Raw genomic sequence first — 17,169 nt, 5'->3', positions numbered from 1 at the left:
AACTCTACCAAATTTAATGTTGATAGGTAAAACCATGTCCCCACCCCCCCTCCAAAAAAAAAAAACAAAACCCTACTACAAAAATCCTGCTTAAAGTTACTCATCTTGTGAATATCAGGTGGTGAAATTTTGGTGAACATTTCTTGAGTACAGTTCAGAAATTTTTAATCCCCGAGGTGCATTATGTGGTAATCAAATGTACCTAAAATATAATGTGATGCATATATATATACCTCTTGTGATTATTTATGTTTATGTTATCTTACTGAAAGTTGCATTTCCGTTGTTTTAATCATTGTCAAGATCTTTATTTTCATATTTTTGTATCATCCTGTATTCTGATAGTTATTGTCATTTGATTTATTTTTTGTTTTTTTTTTTTTTATGTAGTTTCTTAATGCTGCTGTGTCAAGTGTTGAAGACCATGGCTATGTTATGGATATTGGAATAAAGGGGCTTCAGGCATTCTTAAGTAAATCTGCAATAACAGGAATGCAGAATAAAAATAATGGAAGACTTGCATGTGGGCAATTAGTTCCTTGTACAGTCAATATGCCAAATTTAAAAGAGAACGCATCATTTGAGGGCAGATCAGTTATTTTATCAACAAAGTCCACTGCCAGTTTCATGAAGGTAATATGTTCTTAATGGATATTTATTATAATTTTATTTGCATTTATTCTGCTGCTGAAAATATCACTAACTTTTGACATCTTAATGGTTACATTATTGGGATCTTAATGAAGCAGAAAAATCAAAAATAGGGAAGTTAAACTTTTAGGATGACAGTCTACTTATGAATTACCCCAAGTCACAACAACCAGAAGGCATAATTTGTTCCTGATCATTAACACTATGCTTCCATTTCACATTGATAGTGGATGGAGTAGACCAGGGGTGGCCAACTTAATTTGTGATGCGAACTACTTTTTTCCTTCAAAATGTGTCACGATCTACCATCTCAAGAATTTCATTGCACATGGTTAAAAAGGTTAATCAACACATATTGAAAAATGTTGTTTATAAATTTTAAAATTAAATACAATTCAGAATTCTTATTTTAAATTCACACGTATTTAAAATTTTAATTTATGCCAAGTTTCCGTCTTCATGTCATCTGCCAAGCTTTCAAAATCGGGGATATACTGTGATAAGGTCAACTGTAAAAATCTTCTGTATGCAAGTCGTTAAGAGTAGAGCGAGTCTTTGTTTGTTTCAAATACGAAAAGGCCGATTCACATAGATATGTGAAACCAAAACAGGAATTTAAAAGTTCGCTGCATTTTTTTTACATTTGGTTACTTTTCTCAGCAAACATATTTTCAAAAGTCTTCTTCTGATGATCTGGTTTTGTAATGTAATATAATTTTCAAATAATATTTTCTCCATTTGAAAATTCTCAGCGACTTTTTTGCAATTTGTTTCGTATCTAAGTCGACATTAAATGGATAAGAAATATATTGAGCAATGTCTTTAATTGTTTTAAAATCACTGAATCTGGTTTCAAAATCATCCACAACTTTCTCAATTTCGGAAATATATTTCCCACTATTAAATTCAAAAACAGGATATTTTTGCGAATGATCTTGCATATTTGCAAAATGATCGGATTTTTTCCCCTTTGAGATCCTTATCCATTGCCAAAATTGATATTTATATGCAAAAACAAATGCTACTAATCAGTGCATTGAAAGTGCCTTTCTAAATTTCTTTTTTTTGGGTATAGCCACGGAAGCATTGCAATTCAAACAACATTTTTATTTTATCATTACAAAAAAGCATTCTAGTTCCCACTCTTGATGAAAATGATATGTTTTGCTCTTTTTCGTAGTACTCATTTTAAATTAAAGTTATTAAATTAATGTATAAGTACTGTTCAGTTATCAATATTAAGTAAGCTAAATAAGAATTCGACACGTACACATGCTCTCCATAAGTAACTGCGTGAATTTTCATTAGAAATTCACCTAGCGACTGCGCCACGAAAAGAATAGTTACGTAGTTAAACGGATTTTTAATTAGCTTATGCAGTGGAGCGCATAATAATAATATTTAGATTTTGACCAATCTATTTTTTATATATATTTAAAATTCGTCGTGATCGACTCGTTGGCCACTCCAGCAGTAGACCAAACTTTTCCATATAAATGGGTAACGTAAGCCAGAATATCACCAGTGGATCGACACTGACGGAATCCATACTGGCGATTGTTGATCAGATGGAAGGTTTCTAGGTAATTTAAGAGTTGGCGGTTAATTGATTTCTCCATTACTTTAGAAAGAGTAGAAGTAATTGCAATCGGACAATAATTGGATGGGAGGAACTTGTCACCCTTTTTTAGTAACCGGCTGGATATGAGCAAATTTCCAAGCAGAAGGAAAAACACTTTTGGAATAAGAGAGTGGAAAAGGGTGGCAAAGAACAGGAGTAAGTTCAGGAGCACAGGTTTTGAGAACAAGTGGAGAAATACCATTAGAACCTGGAGCTTTCTTAGCATCAAGATTTGTCAAAATCCTTCTGACATCCTTTTGATGGAAGACCACAGGAGGCATTGACTGGAGTGTGCTGGGAATGGTGGGAGGTATTTTACCAAGATCATTGATACAGGAGTTGGAAGAAAAATGGAATGCTAGCACGTCAACTTTATCCTTGGCCGACGAGACAACAGAACCATCTGGTTTTGACAGAGGTGGGAGCAGAGATGGGCTAAAGTTGCGGCCAATGGCTTTGACAAGAGAACAGAATGCTCGGCTACCATTAGGGCAAGAAGCAAGTTTTCTACTCTTAGCCTGTTCAAAATCTAGTTTGGACTGATTAATAACCACTTTACAATTGTTGCAAGCTTTGGTGTAGGCAGAAAATGAATCTGAAGATTTGGAAACAAGCCAATGACGATATGCAACATTCTTCTCTTTAACAGCCTTAGCATATTTATTGGAAAACCAAGGTTTAGATAAAGGACGAGATTTTAGAGTGGAGTGTGGAATAAAGGATTCCATTCCTACAAGAATAATTTCACTGGCATGATCTGAGCAAATGTTGACATCAGAAGTTTGGAAACAGTAATCCGACCAAGGAAAAGAAGAAAAGAAATCTCGCATGTCATCCCATTTTGCATTCTTGTAATGCCAAACAATACGAGGTTGGGAATAGCCATGAGATAAAGGTTCCATTTTAGAAGAGACAATCACTAAGTTGTGATCTGAGGTGCCTAAAGGACCACTCACTTCGACCGTGTACTTAGAAGGGTTGTTTGTGAGAAAAAAGATCAAGCATGTTGGCTGTATGGTTAGGATTGTCGAGTATTCTTGTAGGTAAATGACAATCTGTGCAAGGTCATTAGTAATTGCAAAAGCCTCAGCATCTCGACCACCTGGGTCAGTGTGACTAGAAATGGAAGCCAGCTGGAGTTGTGAACATTAAAATCACCAAGGAAAATTACCTCACTGTTAGGAAAGTTGGACTGGAGAAAGTCAAGTTGCAAAGTGAGGAGGTCAAAGAGCTCCAAGTGATTAGTGGAGTTGGGAGAACGGTAGAGACAACAGATGAATTTGACACAATGAGGTAGGGAGATTTTAAACCAGAGAAGATCGAAATGAGGAGATTTCAAATTACCAAGTCGCTGACAGAGAATATCAGAATGGACATATGCACAATTACCACCTTTGAGGCGAAAGGAATCATACAGCGAATAATTTGGGCAACTGAGATGAGCAGTGGTTGAATCAACCGATAACTGAGATTCTGTCAGAAAAAGTACATGGGGCTTGGCAGACTGCAAATGGAAATGGACATCGTTGAGATTAGAATTGAGACCAAGTATATTTGTGAAATGAACTAGGAAGTGTTTGGGAGGTTTAGATCTTTTCGCAGATAAGCTTGCTCTATTAGTTTGGCAGTTCATGGTGTATTCAATAGTATGAAAAGATGGGGGGTAGACATGCTGTATGAAGTAATGAAATTTTTGGATATGGCGTACACATGGTAAGAATATACCCAGATCCTTGACATAACATGGCCTCAACCATTCCCCCTGCATACATACTACTCAGACTCCCTCCTGTCACTATCTGGCAGAGTAGCGGTAGCAAGATTATACACTAGCTGATCCGGAAGCCTCGTAAAGAGTTACCAATAGGTTTGGTCCGGTGTACTGACTAGCGACCAGTCTGCAAATACCGTTTTAGAGCTGTATCCTTGAAATGTAAGGAAGATTGAATCTCACCATGATGTTCATCATAACCTCAAAAGTCATCAGTCATACTGCATGATGGAAGAGATGGGGAAGGATTGACCGAAACTTAGCTCTGTAGACTAAACATGGGTTCCCACTTCAAGTCTCCAATAAGCAAAGCGGTGGTATTTCAATGGTTGATGAGAGTCATCTACCACCTAGTATTGCCTGGTAACACAGAGGGGTGGCATTCCTCCATGTGGTGTGGGTGCCACACCTTGACCCACTGCTTACGTTGGGTCACACCTGGGTGGTCACCCACAGTGTGCATCTTCATGGAGATTATACCCATAGTTACTAACAGTCCCACCAACTTTTCTTGCTTTCATTTCAGCAAATTCATTGATTATATCATCATAATTAATATCTTTAACAATGTTATATTCAATGAAAATTATGGAAAGATTGGATAATCATTCTTGTCCAATAGTCAATCTTAAATAATTTTAAATTAATTTTGACTTTCTAAAACCTCTCTCACACGAAGCAGTAGAAACGGGAAGAGTGAGAAATATTCGGAGAGCAACATTGATATTCGGATGTGACTCAATTAATCCAAAGTCATGAAGAGCCTGTAGAATATCAAGCGGAGTTGCAGTTTTAATGTTTTGTATTAGTGTCGAGGCTTCAAACTTAAAGCTTTGAATTTCACACATGAGCTCATACATATTTAAATCTTTGCTATTCTTAATAGCGAGATCTATAGCTGATTTTTGTAAATCAGCAGTGCTCATCGATTCTAAAGACGAGCCATAGAGAAAGCAAAAATCGTCACAGACAGTTCTCAGTTGCTTATAACGCCAATCTGTTTGAGACAATAGAGTCAAAAACACTGTAAATTTTCATTTTAAATAATTCTTCGGGTGTCATGCTGCTTCTTTCATCCAGTGCTTCATCTGTTTCCATTTTCTTAACTCTTCTCTTCAGTTTATTTGGAAATCCAATCTCTATATCCATTGTTTCAGCCAAATTCTTTGCTTCCAGGAAATTTTGTTCAAAACCTGTTTCTTGTAGTTCTTGTAAAGTCCTGGTATCAGAAAAACTTTTAAGCGACAATTTTAAAGACTTCATTAAAATTTCCCACCATGTTGTTGAGGATGAGAAAAAATTAATCTCTGCACAGTACCAAAAAAAGTGATAATTTCTGGCGTTGTAGATGCAGCGTGAACACTATGCTGCATCTAAAGCTAAATTTAGATTATGATCTGTGCAGGGTACAAATAAAGCCAAATCATTAATTTTCAAAATATGTGCTCTTACTCCCTTGTATTTGCCAGCCATATTGGCACCATTGTCATATCCTTGTCCTCAGGCCTCACGAATTTCCAGTTTATCAGTTTCTAGTTTATTTAAAATTTTAGTTGTTAAACCATCTCCTGTTTTTTAATGTGATTGAATGAAGTCAGTGAAGCTTTCTGCGATTGTCACCTTACCATTAGAGTCAACATCGACATATCATTTGACTCATTATGCAATAGAATAAAATTGTGTAGTACAGTCAGTCCTTGTATAACACGTGTTTACACTACACGAATTCGATAATACACGATTTATAAATAGGGGAACGATATCTTATATAACACGAACCGAATATGCTTATGCACGATTCGCCTTTGTGTTTACAAGAAATGGCAGTCGAAAGCGGAATCATCCCACCTGAACGCAATACGATAGCAATGGAGAGAAGATTCTGAAAATGTATTTATATTTTTTATATCAGTGAAGGGGAAACGCATTTCACCATAATAACGTAAAAACCCACACAATTCCAGCTATCGGTATTATCGCAAATGCAATTAGATCGAGTTTACTACCAGTTTATAACAGATTCCACTAGCAGGAACACAACTGGAAATTGTTTTTGTTTTATGGTAGTAACCCCCAGAAATGTGCTTTAGTAAAATGTGAGCCAGTGAGGTGTTCATAGTGTGTGTCTTCCTTTTACGGTGTTGTTTATTCAGTTGCTACACACGCACAGCTTTGTTTATGTGTATCAAGTGTGCCTCCTCATTTTGTAATTGGGCTTTATTCCCTAAAAATGAGTAAAATACTTAAAAGGTGTGAAAAGGAAGCGTCCTGGTGAAGACACTACAGATTCAGAGAGAAAAAGAAAAGCAATATCGATAAACAGAGGGGGGCTGGGTCAAAAATTCTTACCCGGGAAAATTTGTAGTGGCCTCATACTAGCGTTTATGGCCAAAATCACACCGGCCTCTGGCGCACCTGGGAAACCCCGGTGTGCCGGAGGCCGGTGTGATTACCCGGTAAGGCTTATGGCCAGTCCGCCTCTGTCGATAGAGAAAAAATATGAAATTGTGAAACGCTTTGAGCGAAATGAAAGACCATGTGATATTGCATGTGCTACAGGCCTAAATGAGGCAACGCCGAGAATTAGAAAGAATGCAGAGAAAATAAAAAACTTTCATAGCAGGAACAACTCAAAGTGTAATTAAAATCCATTAGATTAAGACACAAAGAATTGGAAGAGATGGAATGGCTGTCATCTGTTTGATAGAAAATCAAACAACAAACAAGTTTGCTTACGATAGAAGCAAAAGCATTAGCAATATTTTATTATGTAATAGTCGTAATAAAATACTTACGTATTTTATTACGATTATTTATTGTGTTTGGTAATGTTTTCGTTACAAATGTGTGTTCAATCTTGTGTGGTTGGCACCTAATCCTATTTTTCCCATAGGGCCTGTTGTTTATATTGCAAGATTTTGCATTGCACTAGGGTTTCTAGGAACACAACTATTGTGCTATACGAGGACTGACTGTACTTTGCCTTCTTAATTCTGCATATGATTTCATTTCTAGTTTTACTGCCAATCAATTTTATTATTTCATTTTGAATAATCGGCGAAAAATATGAAACGGAACCTTTTTTATGTTTTTCAATACGTTTTTTTTTAAAAGCAGTATTATAATGGCTAGCAAATTCAATTAATTTTAAAAAAATTCCGCAATTTGGATCACCAGTTATTTCATACGAACCTCTAAGAGCAATTTTATTTTTGGCACAGAATAGAATACTATCTACTATTATTTTCAATAATTCACTTCATATCATTTTTACCTTGTCAATTGAATTAACTAAATAATCATCGAGTGCGTTTCCTGATCTTATATCTTTTTCCATCACTTTCCATTTCACATAATCGTTTCGGTGCTCAAGAGGAATTTTCATATTGAGGAATAACAGGATGAAGATGCCTCCAATCGTGGAATCTTTTTTGTCAGTCTGAAAGATTATGCGATTTGTGTCCAAAAAGTAGGCAAGGAAAACAAAATATTGCATTTTGATTAATAGAATATAACATCCATTTTCTTTTGACTGTTTCTCTATTAATTTGTTTAACATAAAAACCAGTCCTTTGTAAATTTTCACCCTGAATTGTCTGATTCGAAGGTATTAAAGTTCACATCGTCACCTGGATCTGGGCCATGTTTGACAAGGGAATATATTAATTTATTCGTAATAGCACGCCAAGAATGTGAATTGTTGTAATTTAGCAGTATTTCTTTTGGAATATCATCGTCACTTGGAACAGTAGATGCAAATTTAGTATGATATTATCAACTTGTGAAGCAGTACTCTGTGCAGGCTTCTCCTCAGACGTATCATCGTCCCTTAAAATATTAGGGTGCAATTGTAGTACGGTATCGTGTGAAGCAGTAGATTTCTCCTCTTGCGCAGGCCCCTTGTTTTCCCATATATTATCGTCTGTTGAAAAGGTAGATGTCAATTGTAGTATGGTATAATCAGCTTGTGAAGCAGTAATAGATTTGTCCTCTTGCGCAGGCTCTTTGCCTTTCAGTATGGGGCGCCTCTGTAGCCAGGTGGGCAGGAGCAGCAGTGCATAGCAAACGCTTCTTGATTAGACAGGGGTTCGAACCCGTGACCACCGAATATGGAGGGTGTGGAAAGATCAGGAAATAACCACCGCATATCCCCGGAACAATATGGCCTTAGTTGCTAATGCTCCTAAAAACCAAATAACAACAACAACCTTCCAGTGTATCACCGTCCTTTGAAGTAGTAGAGTGCAATTGTAGTATGGTATTATCATCTTGTGAAGCAGTACTAGATTTTGCCTCTTGCACCGACCTTTCGCTTTCTGGTGTTTCTTTTCTCAGCCATTTAACAAATTGCTGCGACATTGATTTGCATTCTTCTAATTTTGACTTGTTTATTTTTCTCTTTTGTGCACCCGACAGTTGCTTGGACATTTTTGGACTAGAAAAAAACAAAAATAATATTTTTCACACTGCATGCGTATTGGTAAAAATATAAAAAAATTTAAATTTAAAATTTAAAAAAAATCTCAAAATCAAATCTGAAAATTTAAGAGCTTAAGTATTACAATGATAATCTTTTATATAAATATGTTCTTTTATTTATAATTATTTGCATTCGACATTATCTTTACTTTAATAATAACGATAATTATGAGCTTAGTTTTTGTATGCCTTATAAATTACATTTCACAGTCACATACGTATTTCATTTTTAATTTAATTTATGTTCAATATAAATTTAATAAATTATAATATCTACTCCGATATAGAATTGTAGCAAAATAATGTAATGTAATAATTATAATTATTATTGAAGGAAATTTCAAAAGACTACATCACTAAATTGAAATAGATGATTTGCCACTTTAACCTTAAAATATATGAATGTATTTTTGAGATTTTTATTATTTAATAAAGCTCGTCTACCTGTTTTCACAATAACACATAAACGCAAAAACAAAGTAATATGTTCGTTATCGAATCACAGGTTGAAGTCACACTAGTTAACAAACAGCATCAACAATATTTTCAGCTGTGGTTAGCATTATCATTTTTAGCATAGGTAAAGGCATATGATGCAAGAAAGCAAGCTTATGCAGCATCAGCCAAAAAAAAAAATTGGCCCCATTTCACCCCTCTGTTCTTTCCAAATACCTGTCCAGCTCAGCCTTAAGTTTATTTAGGCTTTCAACTTCCACAACAAAGGATGGAAGTCTGTTCCACCAACCAACTATCTGCTGGCTAAAGGCAAACTTTCGCACATCTATCCTACATATGTCTTTCCTCAATTTGAATTTATCCCCTCTCAGGTGATTATTCTGAGCAAGAGGAAGATTCCTATCAGCATTGAGCATGCTCAAACCATTCAAGGCTTTATACACCTCAATCAGATCACCTCGCTGGTGCCTAGTCTCCAGACACTGTAATTTGCAAAACTTAAGCCTTTCTTCGTAAGAGCAACCCTTTGTTCCATTCACTAATCTTGTTGCCCTTCTCTGTACTCGTTCCAACAGCTCTACATCCTTCTTAAAATGAGGCCTCCAGACCTGTATACAGTACTCAAGGTGTGGCCTGACCATTGCCTTATACAAGGGGATAATCACCTCCTTATCCCTGCTAGAAAAATTCCTATATATCATTGACAAGACACCACGAGCTACTCTTGCAGACTGTCTGCAATGCTCAGAAAATTTCATATCTGCCTATACAATTACCCCTAGGTCCTTTTCGTTGTCTACCACTGTCAGTGTAGTACCACAGAGTTGATACGTTACTCTGGGGTTACTGCTTCCCATATGTAGTACTTTACATTTATCAATGTTAAACTTCATTTGCCACCTCTCAGCCCATCTGCTCAACTTTTCTAGATCCTGTTGCAGCAGCGTACTGTCATTAGTGTCCTTAACAACCCTGCCAACCTTCATATTGTCTGGAAACTTGGACATTAAGCTTGATATACCATCATCAGTATCATTTTTAAATACAGAAAACAACAATGGACCCAACACTGAGCCCTGAGGGACTCCACTAATAACATTAATCCACGACGAGCAGTGTCCATTGATTACCACTCTCTGTCTTCTCCCCCTCAGCCACCCCTTTATCCACACCAGCAATTTGCCTCCAGTGCCACACTGCTCCAATTTGTGCAGCAGTCTTCCATGTGCAACAGTATCAAAAGCCTTTCTAAGATCCAAGTATATGATATCAAAGTTATTCCCTGCATCCAGTTCCTTTGTGACCAATCATAGTATACAATGAAATTGGACAGGCAGGATTTCCCTTAACAAAACCATGCTGTGTCCGAGCTATAACTGAAGTCTTGTCTAGATGATCCTGCAGTGCTTCCATTAATTTTCCTGGAACAGAAGTTCAACTAACAGTTCTATAATTACTTGTGTTGCCCTTTGATCCTCCTTTGTGAATCAGGGTTACATTTGCACATCTCCAGTCCATGGGTACCTCCCCAGAGTCCAAAGAAGCTCTCATAATTATAGCTAAAGCTTTGGTTACTTCCTTTGCTGCCTCCTTTAATATAACTGGACAGATCCCATCCACCCCGGGTGCCTTTTTCATGTTTATCTTCAACAATTTCTCCTCCACTTTCTTCTCAGTTATTACAAAATCATCTAGCTCACTGCCAGAGTTTAATTCACTCCTGGCATTCCCCTCCCTGAATAATTCCTCATGTGTGAATGTAGATGCAAAATACTCATTTAGTTTGTTAGCCACCTGAGCAGGATCATCAACGGTTGAACCATCAATATCCAGTGGACAAATCTGATTCATCCCTTTCCTTCTAGAGTTTACATAGGTAAAGAACTTTTTGCTGTTTTTCATTGCATCATTTGCCAAAGATTTCTCATAATCTGCCTTTGCCTGACTAATCTCCTTTGTGACTTGATTACAGACCAGCTTATATCTATCATAGGCTTCCATGTCACCCATTAATTTATATGTATCCCATGCATTTTTTTTCTCTGCCATATGTCATATCCGTTTATGCCTAATCCTTGAACAATATTTCTTAGTTGGTATGTAAAGCCTAGTAGCTTCCAAGATAAATTCTTTGGATGCTTCCCATTTTGAATTTGACCATTCCCTTTACCCCTGATGGTAGTTACCTCTTAGAGTAAATCCCACTTCAGCACACTGTGATCACTGCCATCTAGTGGTTCCTTTATCTGCAGATTCTTGATGCATGAAGAGTCACTACTGTTAATCAGATCAAGAGTATTACTCCCTCTAGTTGCCTCCCGAACATGCTGACGTAGAAAACAATCATCCAATAAATCCAGAAAAGCCTTGCTAGTGTGTAAGTGACCACCTCACAAATTCCAGTCAGTATCTGGGAAATTAAAATCCCCCCATTATAAGACTCTCTGATTTACTGGCCCACTCTATTTCCCTGTACAGTTTTTTATTATACTCATCAGAGTCATTAGGCCTATTTTATTTATTTATTTCGTATGATGTGATCAATACACGAAGAAACCAGTTTTTTCTTTCTTCCTTCTGGTATTGTGGCCGGGATATCCAACCAACCAGTTGGTTCGGCACCATCGTGATATCCAGCCCGAGGCGGGAATCGAACCTGCGACCTTTGGGTTGCTAGGCAGGCACTTTACCTACCCGGCTAGCCCGGTCGGCATTAGGCCTATAACACACTCCTACTCTCAATTTTGATTTCCCAGTGCTTATTTCACACCAAACTGACTCAACACTGCACTGTCCAGCAATGTCGACTGGCTGCACTTTGTTGGATTTGATGTGTTTCTTAATTAATAGCATAACCCCTCCTCCCTTCCTATCCTGTCTATCCTTCCTGTACACATTGTACTCCCCAAATTCCAATTCTGCATTCGTTATATCTGTGTGACACCACGTCTCTGATATCCCAACAATATCTGCCTTTGATGTTTCGACCTACACCTCAAATTCATTATTGAACTAGCCAGTAAACTCGAGCAGTGAAAGTCTCACACTAGTTCTGTAAACAAAAAAAGAGAATGACGAATGTTGATAACGTTGAGAAATTACTGGAATCACATGGTAAGCGTCTTACTAATGATGAACCTCATGAAGCAAAATAGTGCACACAGAGTGAAATTGAAGACAATGACAGTCCTGATGCAGAGAAGGAAACACCAATGAGAAACCTTACCACAGGATTCCTCAGTAGTAGAATTGCCAAGATTTTCCAAACCATGGACATGTTAACAGAGAATGACCCTGACTGGAATCGAAGCAGCAAAGCAAAAGAGGTGTTCTCAATATGATTTCTTGCTAACAAGGACTGCTTCAATAGAGGAAACTTAAGAAAAAACAGTCAACTCTTGACTCCTACTTCAAGAAAAATTAATTCTTCAAATGACTTATTCATAATATATATACTGGACATAGTTCAGTCAAAGTATATTATTTACTTATTATTATTAGCCATAAGGTGCAAGGAAGCCTGAGGCTTATGCTGACCAGCCAAAAAAAAAAATTTTTGAATTACCCTGAGAGAGAGAGAGAGAGAGAGAGAGAGAGAGAGAGAGAGAGAGAACAAGAGTCAGAAGTAGAAGGGAATCACCAAGAAAGAGAAGAATGATGATATCCAGCTCAGGACCCTGGGTGTGCCAAACCCATACTCACCAGATATGAGCCATTATAGTATAGTATCAATCATACACATAAAATCTGATTTACTGGCCCACTCTATTTCCCTGTACAGTTTTTTATTATACTCATTAGAGTTATTAGGCCTATAACACACTCCTACTCTCAATTTTGATTTCCCAGTGCTTATGTCACACCAAACTGACTCAACACTGCACTGTCCAGCGATGTCGACTGGCTTCACTTCTTTGGATTTTATGTGTTTGTTAACTAATAGTATAACCCCCTCCTCCCTTCCTATCATGTCTATCCTTTCTGTAGACATTGTACTCTCCAAATTCCAGTTCTACATTCCTTATATCTGTGTGACACCACGTCTCTGATATCCCAACAATATCTGCCTTTGATGCTTTGACCAACACCTCAAATTTATTTACCAAACTCCTAGCATTGGTGTACACGCAAGTATACATGCACCTGTTCCTATTCTTAGCTACCCTAACACAACCCATGTGTTTACTTGTACCGCAATGATGCCCAGCAATCTCTGAAATACCCTGAACCTTGATTTCCAGGCTTCTGCTCATTCCATTAGAAGCAGCGCAAGAATCACTTTCACCTCTGCCAGTGGCTTCTGTTAATCTATTAGTCCTTGTATCCCTCAAGCAACAGTATGGTTGTTGGGTAAAAAGCAGCATAAACTACAACATAAACATTCGCTCCCGTCACACATGTCGATCAATCCTGCGATTCAGTCATTCAGATGTTGGTGAGCAGGGGGCGTCCAGCGATTGAGCGACGCAATGTCCAATCGCCAAACTGCTAAATAACACAGTGGGCTGCCTGGGCCCACTCAACGCACTCAGTTCACCGACATGTGAACCGCACAGCAGAGCACAGCGGCGAAATTTAAAATGTTATTATATTTCCTGGGCCCTGTGCACCTGCCTATTTACGGCACTGAAATGCATGTTAGTAAAATGTATGGCCAGAGTCAGTTCATTCAGGAAATATGGTCGAACCAGCAGAAAACAGAATCTGTGAAATAGTTGAACTTGCTAAGTCAGTAGGAAGGGAAGGTTTTGATGATATGACTACTGAAGATGTTCAAGGATTACTGGTAGAAAAAGAGGTTGGCAAAGTAGATTTGGTGAAAATGGCATCGGAGGTAAGCCAAATCAATTCAGAGGATGATAGCACTGTTGAAAATTCTGAATTTCCAAATTTTACACTATAAAGCATATGGGAAGGCATAAATTTAGTCGAGCAATTAGAATCTTATTTTTTGAATGCAGATCCTTCAACTGAAAGGAACACAAAGTTCAAAAGGGAGCTTCAAAAATGCTTAGCTCCATACTATGCAATTCACAAAGATCTATCAATCAAAAGCAAACAAAATCAGATTACTGATTTTTTAAAGAGAGCAGAAGATAGGAGAAAGTAGAAGAAAGTTCAAAAGGTGAAGAAACTCTGCAACAGAGAAAACGTCCTCATTTGATTGTACTTAGCAGTAGAGAAAACGTCCTCATTTGATTGTACTTAGGAAGAAAATTAAACGAACTTACATTGTCTGACATATATATCACAGTTTGTAAGACATTCTGTTCAGTTATTACTGTTTTTAATAAAAATTAAGTTTCCTGTAAAAAAGTTGTATTTTTGTTAGCTTTTGGAACAACCTACCTTTTGTACTGGTTCATAGTCCCGTATAACACGGTTTCTCACTACACAAGAATTTATAGGAACCTAACTACAGTGTTATACGAGAGTTATCTGTAATAAGATACAATTTTTATCCCAAAATAAAAGAGGAAGTATGATACAAAAATAAAACAATTAACAGCTAAAACATTAGTTACGTTTTTCCTTTTTACTTTTTACTTTTTCTTTTCTTTTCTTTTTTTTTTTCTTATTGAAAAAGTAGCTCGATGTACAAATGAAAGAAAAAGTAACTAATGTGTTTTTATCCTTGAACCTTGAACAAATTGAACCTGGATTTGTTAATTGCATTTCATTCATTCCTGCATTGGAGTTTAGAATTGTTGGCTGTTTGCAATGATTTTACACAACAGAATTACTTATTTTGTCGTGTATTTTTCATCCTCAAAATTGGGATGAAAAGGATATGGCAAGTGTAGTGTGGCAGATAACTTTCATGAGAAGGCATGCTGATTATAAATATGCACACCAGAAGTTACCATGTTCAGGCTTTGAAAGTTTAATTGAATAAATGTACCCAAATTTTATGCCAAGTTGTTGACTGTTAAGGAGCTTCATAAATATGAACTATTTTGCAGCAGCTGGGCAAAATTTCTCTTTGATGGGAACAGTAATACAGCACAAGCCTCATTTCAAGCAGAAAGAGCACTTTGATAACTATGTGGTTGGCTGTCAGTGCTGTTGGGAAGGCAATCTTCCTCCTTTATTTTTTCACAAAAATATTTGATCTCCATTTTATTAGATGGCTTAGTAGGTGATGCTGGTACAGCCAATAATTTGGACATAAGAAGAAAGTTTTAATCAGTATGTTTATCATTTTAGATAGTATGAATCAGAGCTGTAATACTCGATACATTCTACGTTGATATTAATATTTGTAAAATAATAAGAGGAGTTTACCTCAATATGTAAGTAATGTAATGTAAGTTTTCAATTTTTTTGTTTTAATTTCTGGAGAGTATCATACAGAAGTGTTCTACTTACTATATTGAGGTAAACTCCTCTTATTATTTTACAAAGTTTGTTGTTTTGTAAAATGTGCAGTCTGAAGAAAAAAACTTAACTTCTACTAATACTAGCAATCATTTTTTTTTTTTTTTTTTGGTAGTTGTTGGCGCATCGGCTTCTGTGGCCATAATGCACCTCTCAAGGTTTTTGCAGTACTTTGATCCAAGCCCGAGGCGGGATTCGAACCCGCGACCTTTGGGTTGCCAGGCAGGCACTTTACCCACCCGGCTAGCCCGTTCGGCACTAGCAATCATAACTCTCATTTATCTATTTCAGTAATTGAGTTCTGCAAAAAAATAATTTCATTACAATTCTTTCCTTTAATTGCATATTAAATACATTTCCTTTAAATACACCATAGTTTACCCATAAATTTAACTACATAAGTAGTGTAACAGCATCATTTGATTATATATCATATTGTGGCTACCTTCACAGCAAGATACCAGGTATTGCACTACTTCGAATAAATAACGCTTTTCTAGTAGAGGAGACTACTGTTATTTATTCTCAGTGGGCACCACCACCCAGACCTGTTTCGGAGCTTGTTGCCTCACTCATCAGTGGGCAGGCAGGCACCCTGATAATGCAGACATGCCATCACAGTTGCGAAGTTAATTCCACAATATGAGATGGCAAAGATAATGATAATACAGCAGGCCCTCGTTATAACGCGATTCGCTCTACATTGATTTTCTATAACGCTGTTCTTATATTATAACCCATATCTCAAACGCTGTCACAACTCACTATCAATATGATATATAATCATTTGATTATATATCATATTGTGGCTACCTTCACAGCAAGATACCAGGTATTGCACTACTTCGAATAAATAATGCTTTTCTAGTAGAGGAGACTACTGTTATTTATTCTCAGTGGGCACCGCCACTCAGACCTGTTTTGGAGCTTGTTGTCTCACTCATCAGTGGGCAGGCAGACATCCTGATAATGCAGACATGCCATCACAGTTGCGAAGTTAATTCCACAATATGAGATGGCAAAGATAATGATAATACAGCAGGCCCTCGTTATAACGCGATTCGCTCTACATTGATTTGCTATAACGCTGTTCTTATATTATAACTCATATCTCAAACGCTGTCACAACTCACTATAACGCTCTTTTATCAGCGTACAGATTGAATTTTTGGCATGTTTAACGAAAACGTTTCATCTGATGTAGTTGATAGCTTGAAAATGAATAGCACGCTGACTTGCAAAATTTTCTCCCACGCTAATTTAATTAGACTATGGTGACTTGTCACATAGTTCTGATTCAACATTTTAAAAAATGATCAAGTATATTTGTAATATTTGCATTATATGCATTTATCTGAAGTCTAGTCATCACTCGGTACAGTGTTAGACATCGTCTGTAATGGACAGTTTACTCAAACATTGAATCATAATTAATGCAGTGTAGTTACATTTTTGAAGATTAATAATGGCGGATAAGAATTAAAAAGGAACAAGGTCTGGATGCAGTACGAAGCCTACTAAGGTAAGAAAAATACTGAATTTGAAAATTAAATTATTCGTTTCGAAGCGAATCAATTCTGTTCAACGACAAGTGGATGTGTGCAATAATTTAGGACTGGTAGATTCAACTGTAATAACAATTATAAAAAATAAAGAATTAATTTTGGCAGCAGGAAAGGGCTGTTCCACTGCAAGCAACTAGGCCAGCTGTTATAATTGAAATGGAGAGCCTTCTAAATAATTTTATTGAAGATAATATTGAACGCACAATTCAGTTTAGTTAAATATTATTAAAGAGAAAGCGATTAGCCTA

The 17,169-nt window shown here is 36.8% G+C and overlaps 1 protein-coding gene across 1 annotated transcript in view; it reads left to right on the top strand.

The window, feature by feature from the left end:
• Rrp5 (Ribosomal RNA Processing 5) overlaps positions 1 to 17,169 on the top strand; it is a 615,569-nt gene that overhangs the window by 74,527 nt on the left and 523,873 nt on the right. The window contains exon 6 of the mRNA XM_090384558.1: positions 391 to 633. Coding sequence (XP_090240684.1) covers positions 391 to 633 — 243 coding nt within the window. The remainder of the gene's footprint in view (positions 1 to 390; positions 634 to 17,169) is intronic.

This window comes from Mastigoproctus giganteus, chromosome 11 (assembly GCF_048544385.1).
Source record: "Mastigoproctus giganteus isolate SK-2022 chromosome 11, ASM4854438v1, whole genome shotgun sequence".
NCBI classification, from domain to species: domain Eukaryota; kingdom Metazoa; phylum Arthropoda; class Arachnida; order Uropygi; family Thelyphonidae; genus Mastigoproctus; species Mastigoproctus giganteus.
The sequence above is the reverse complement of the archived record's forward strand: the minus strand, read 5'-3'. Positions and strand labels throughout refer to the sequence as shown.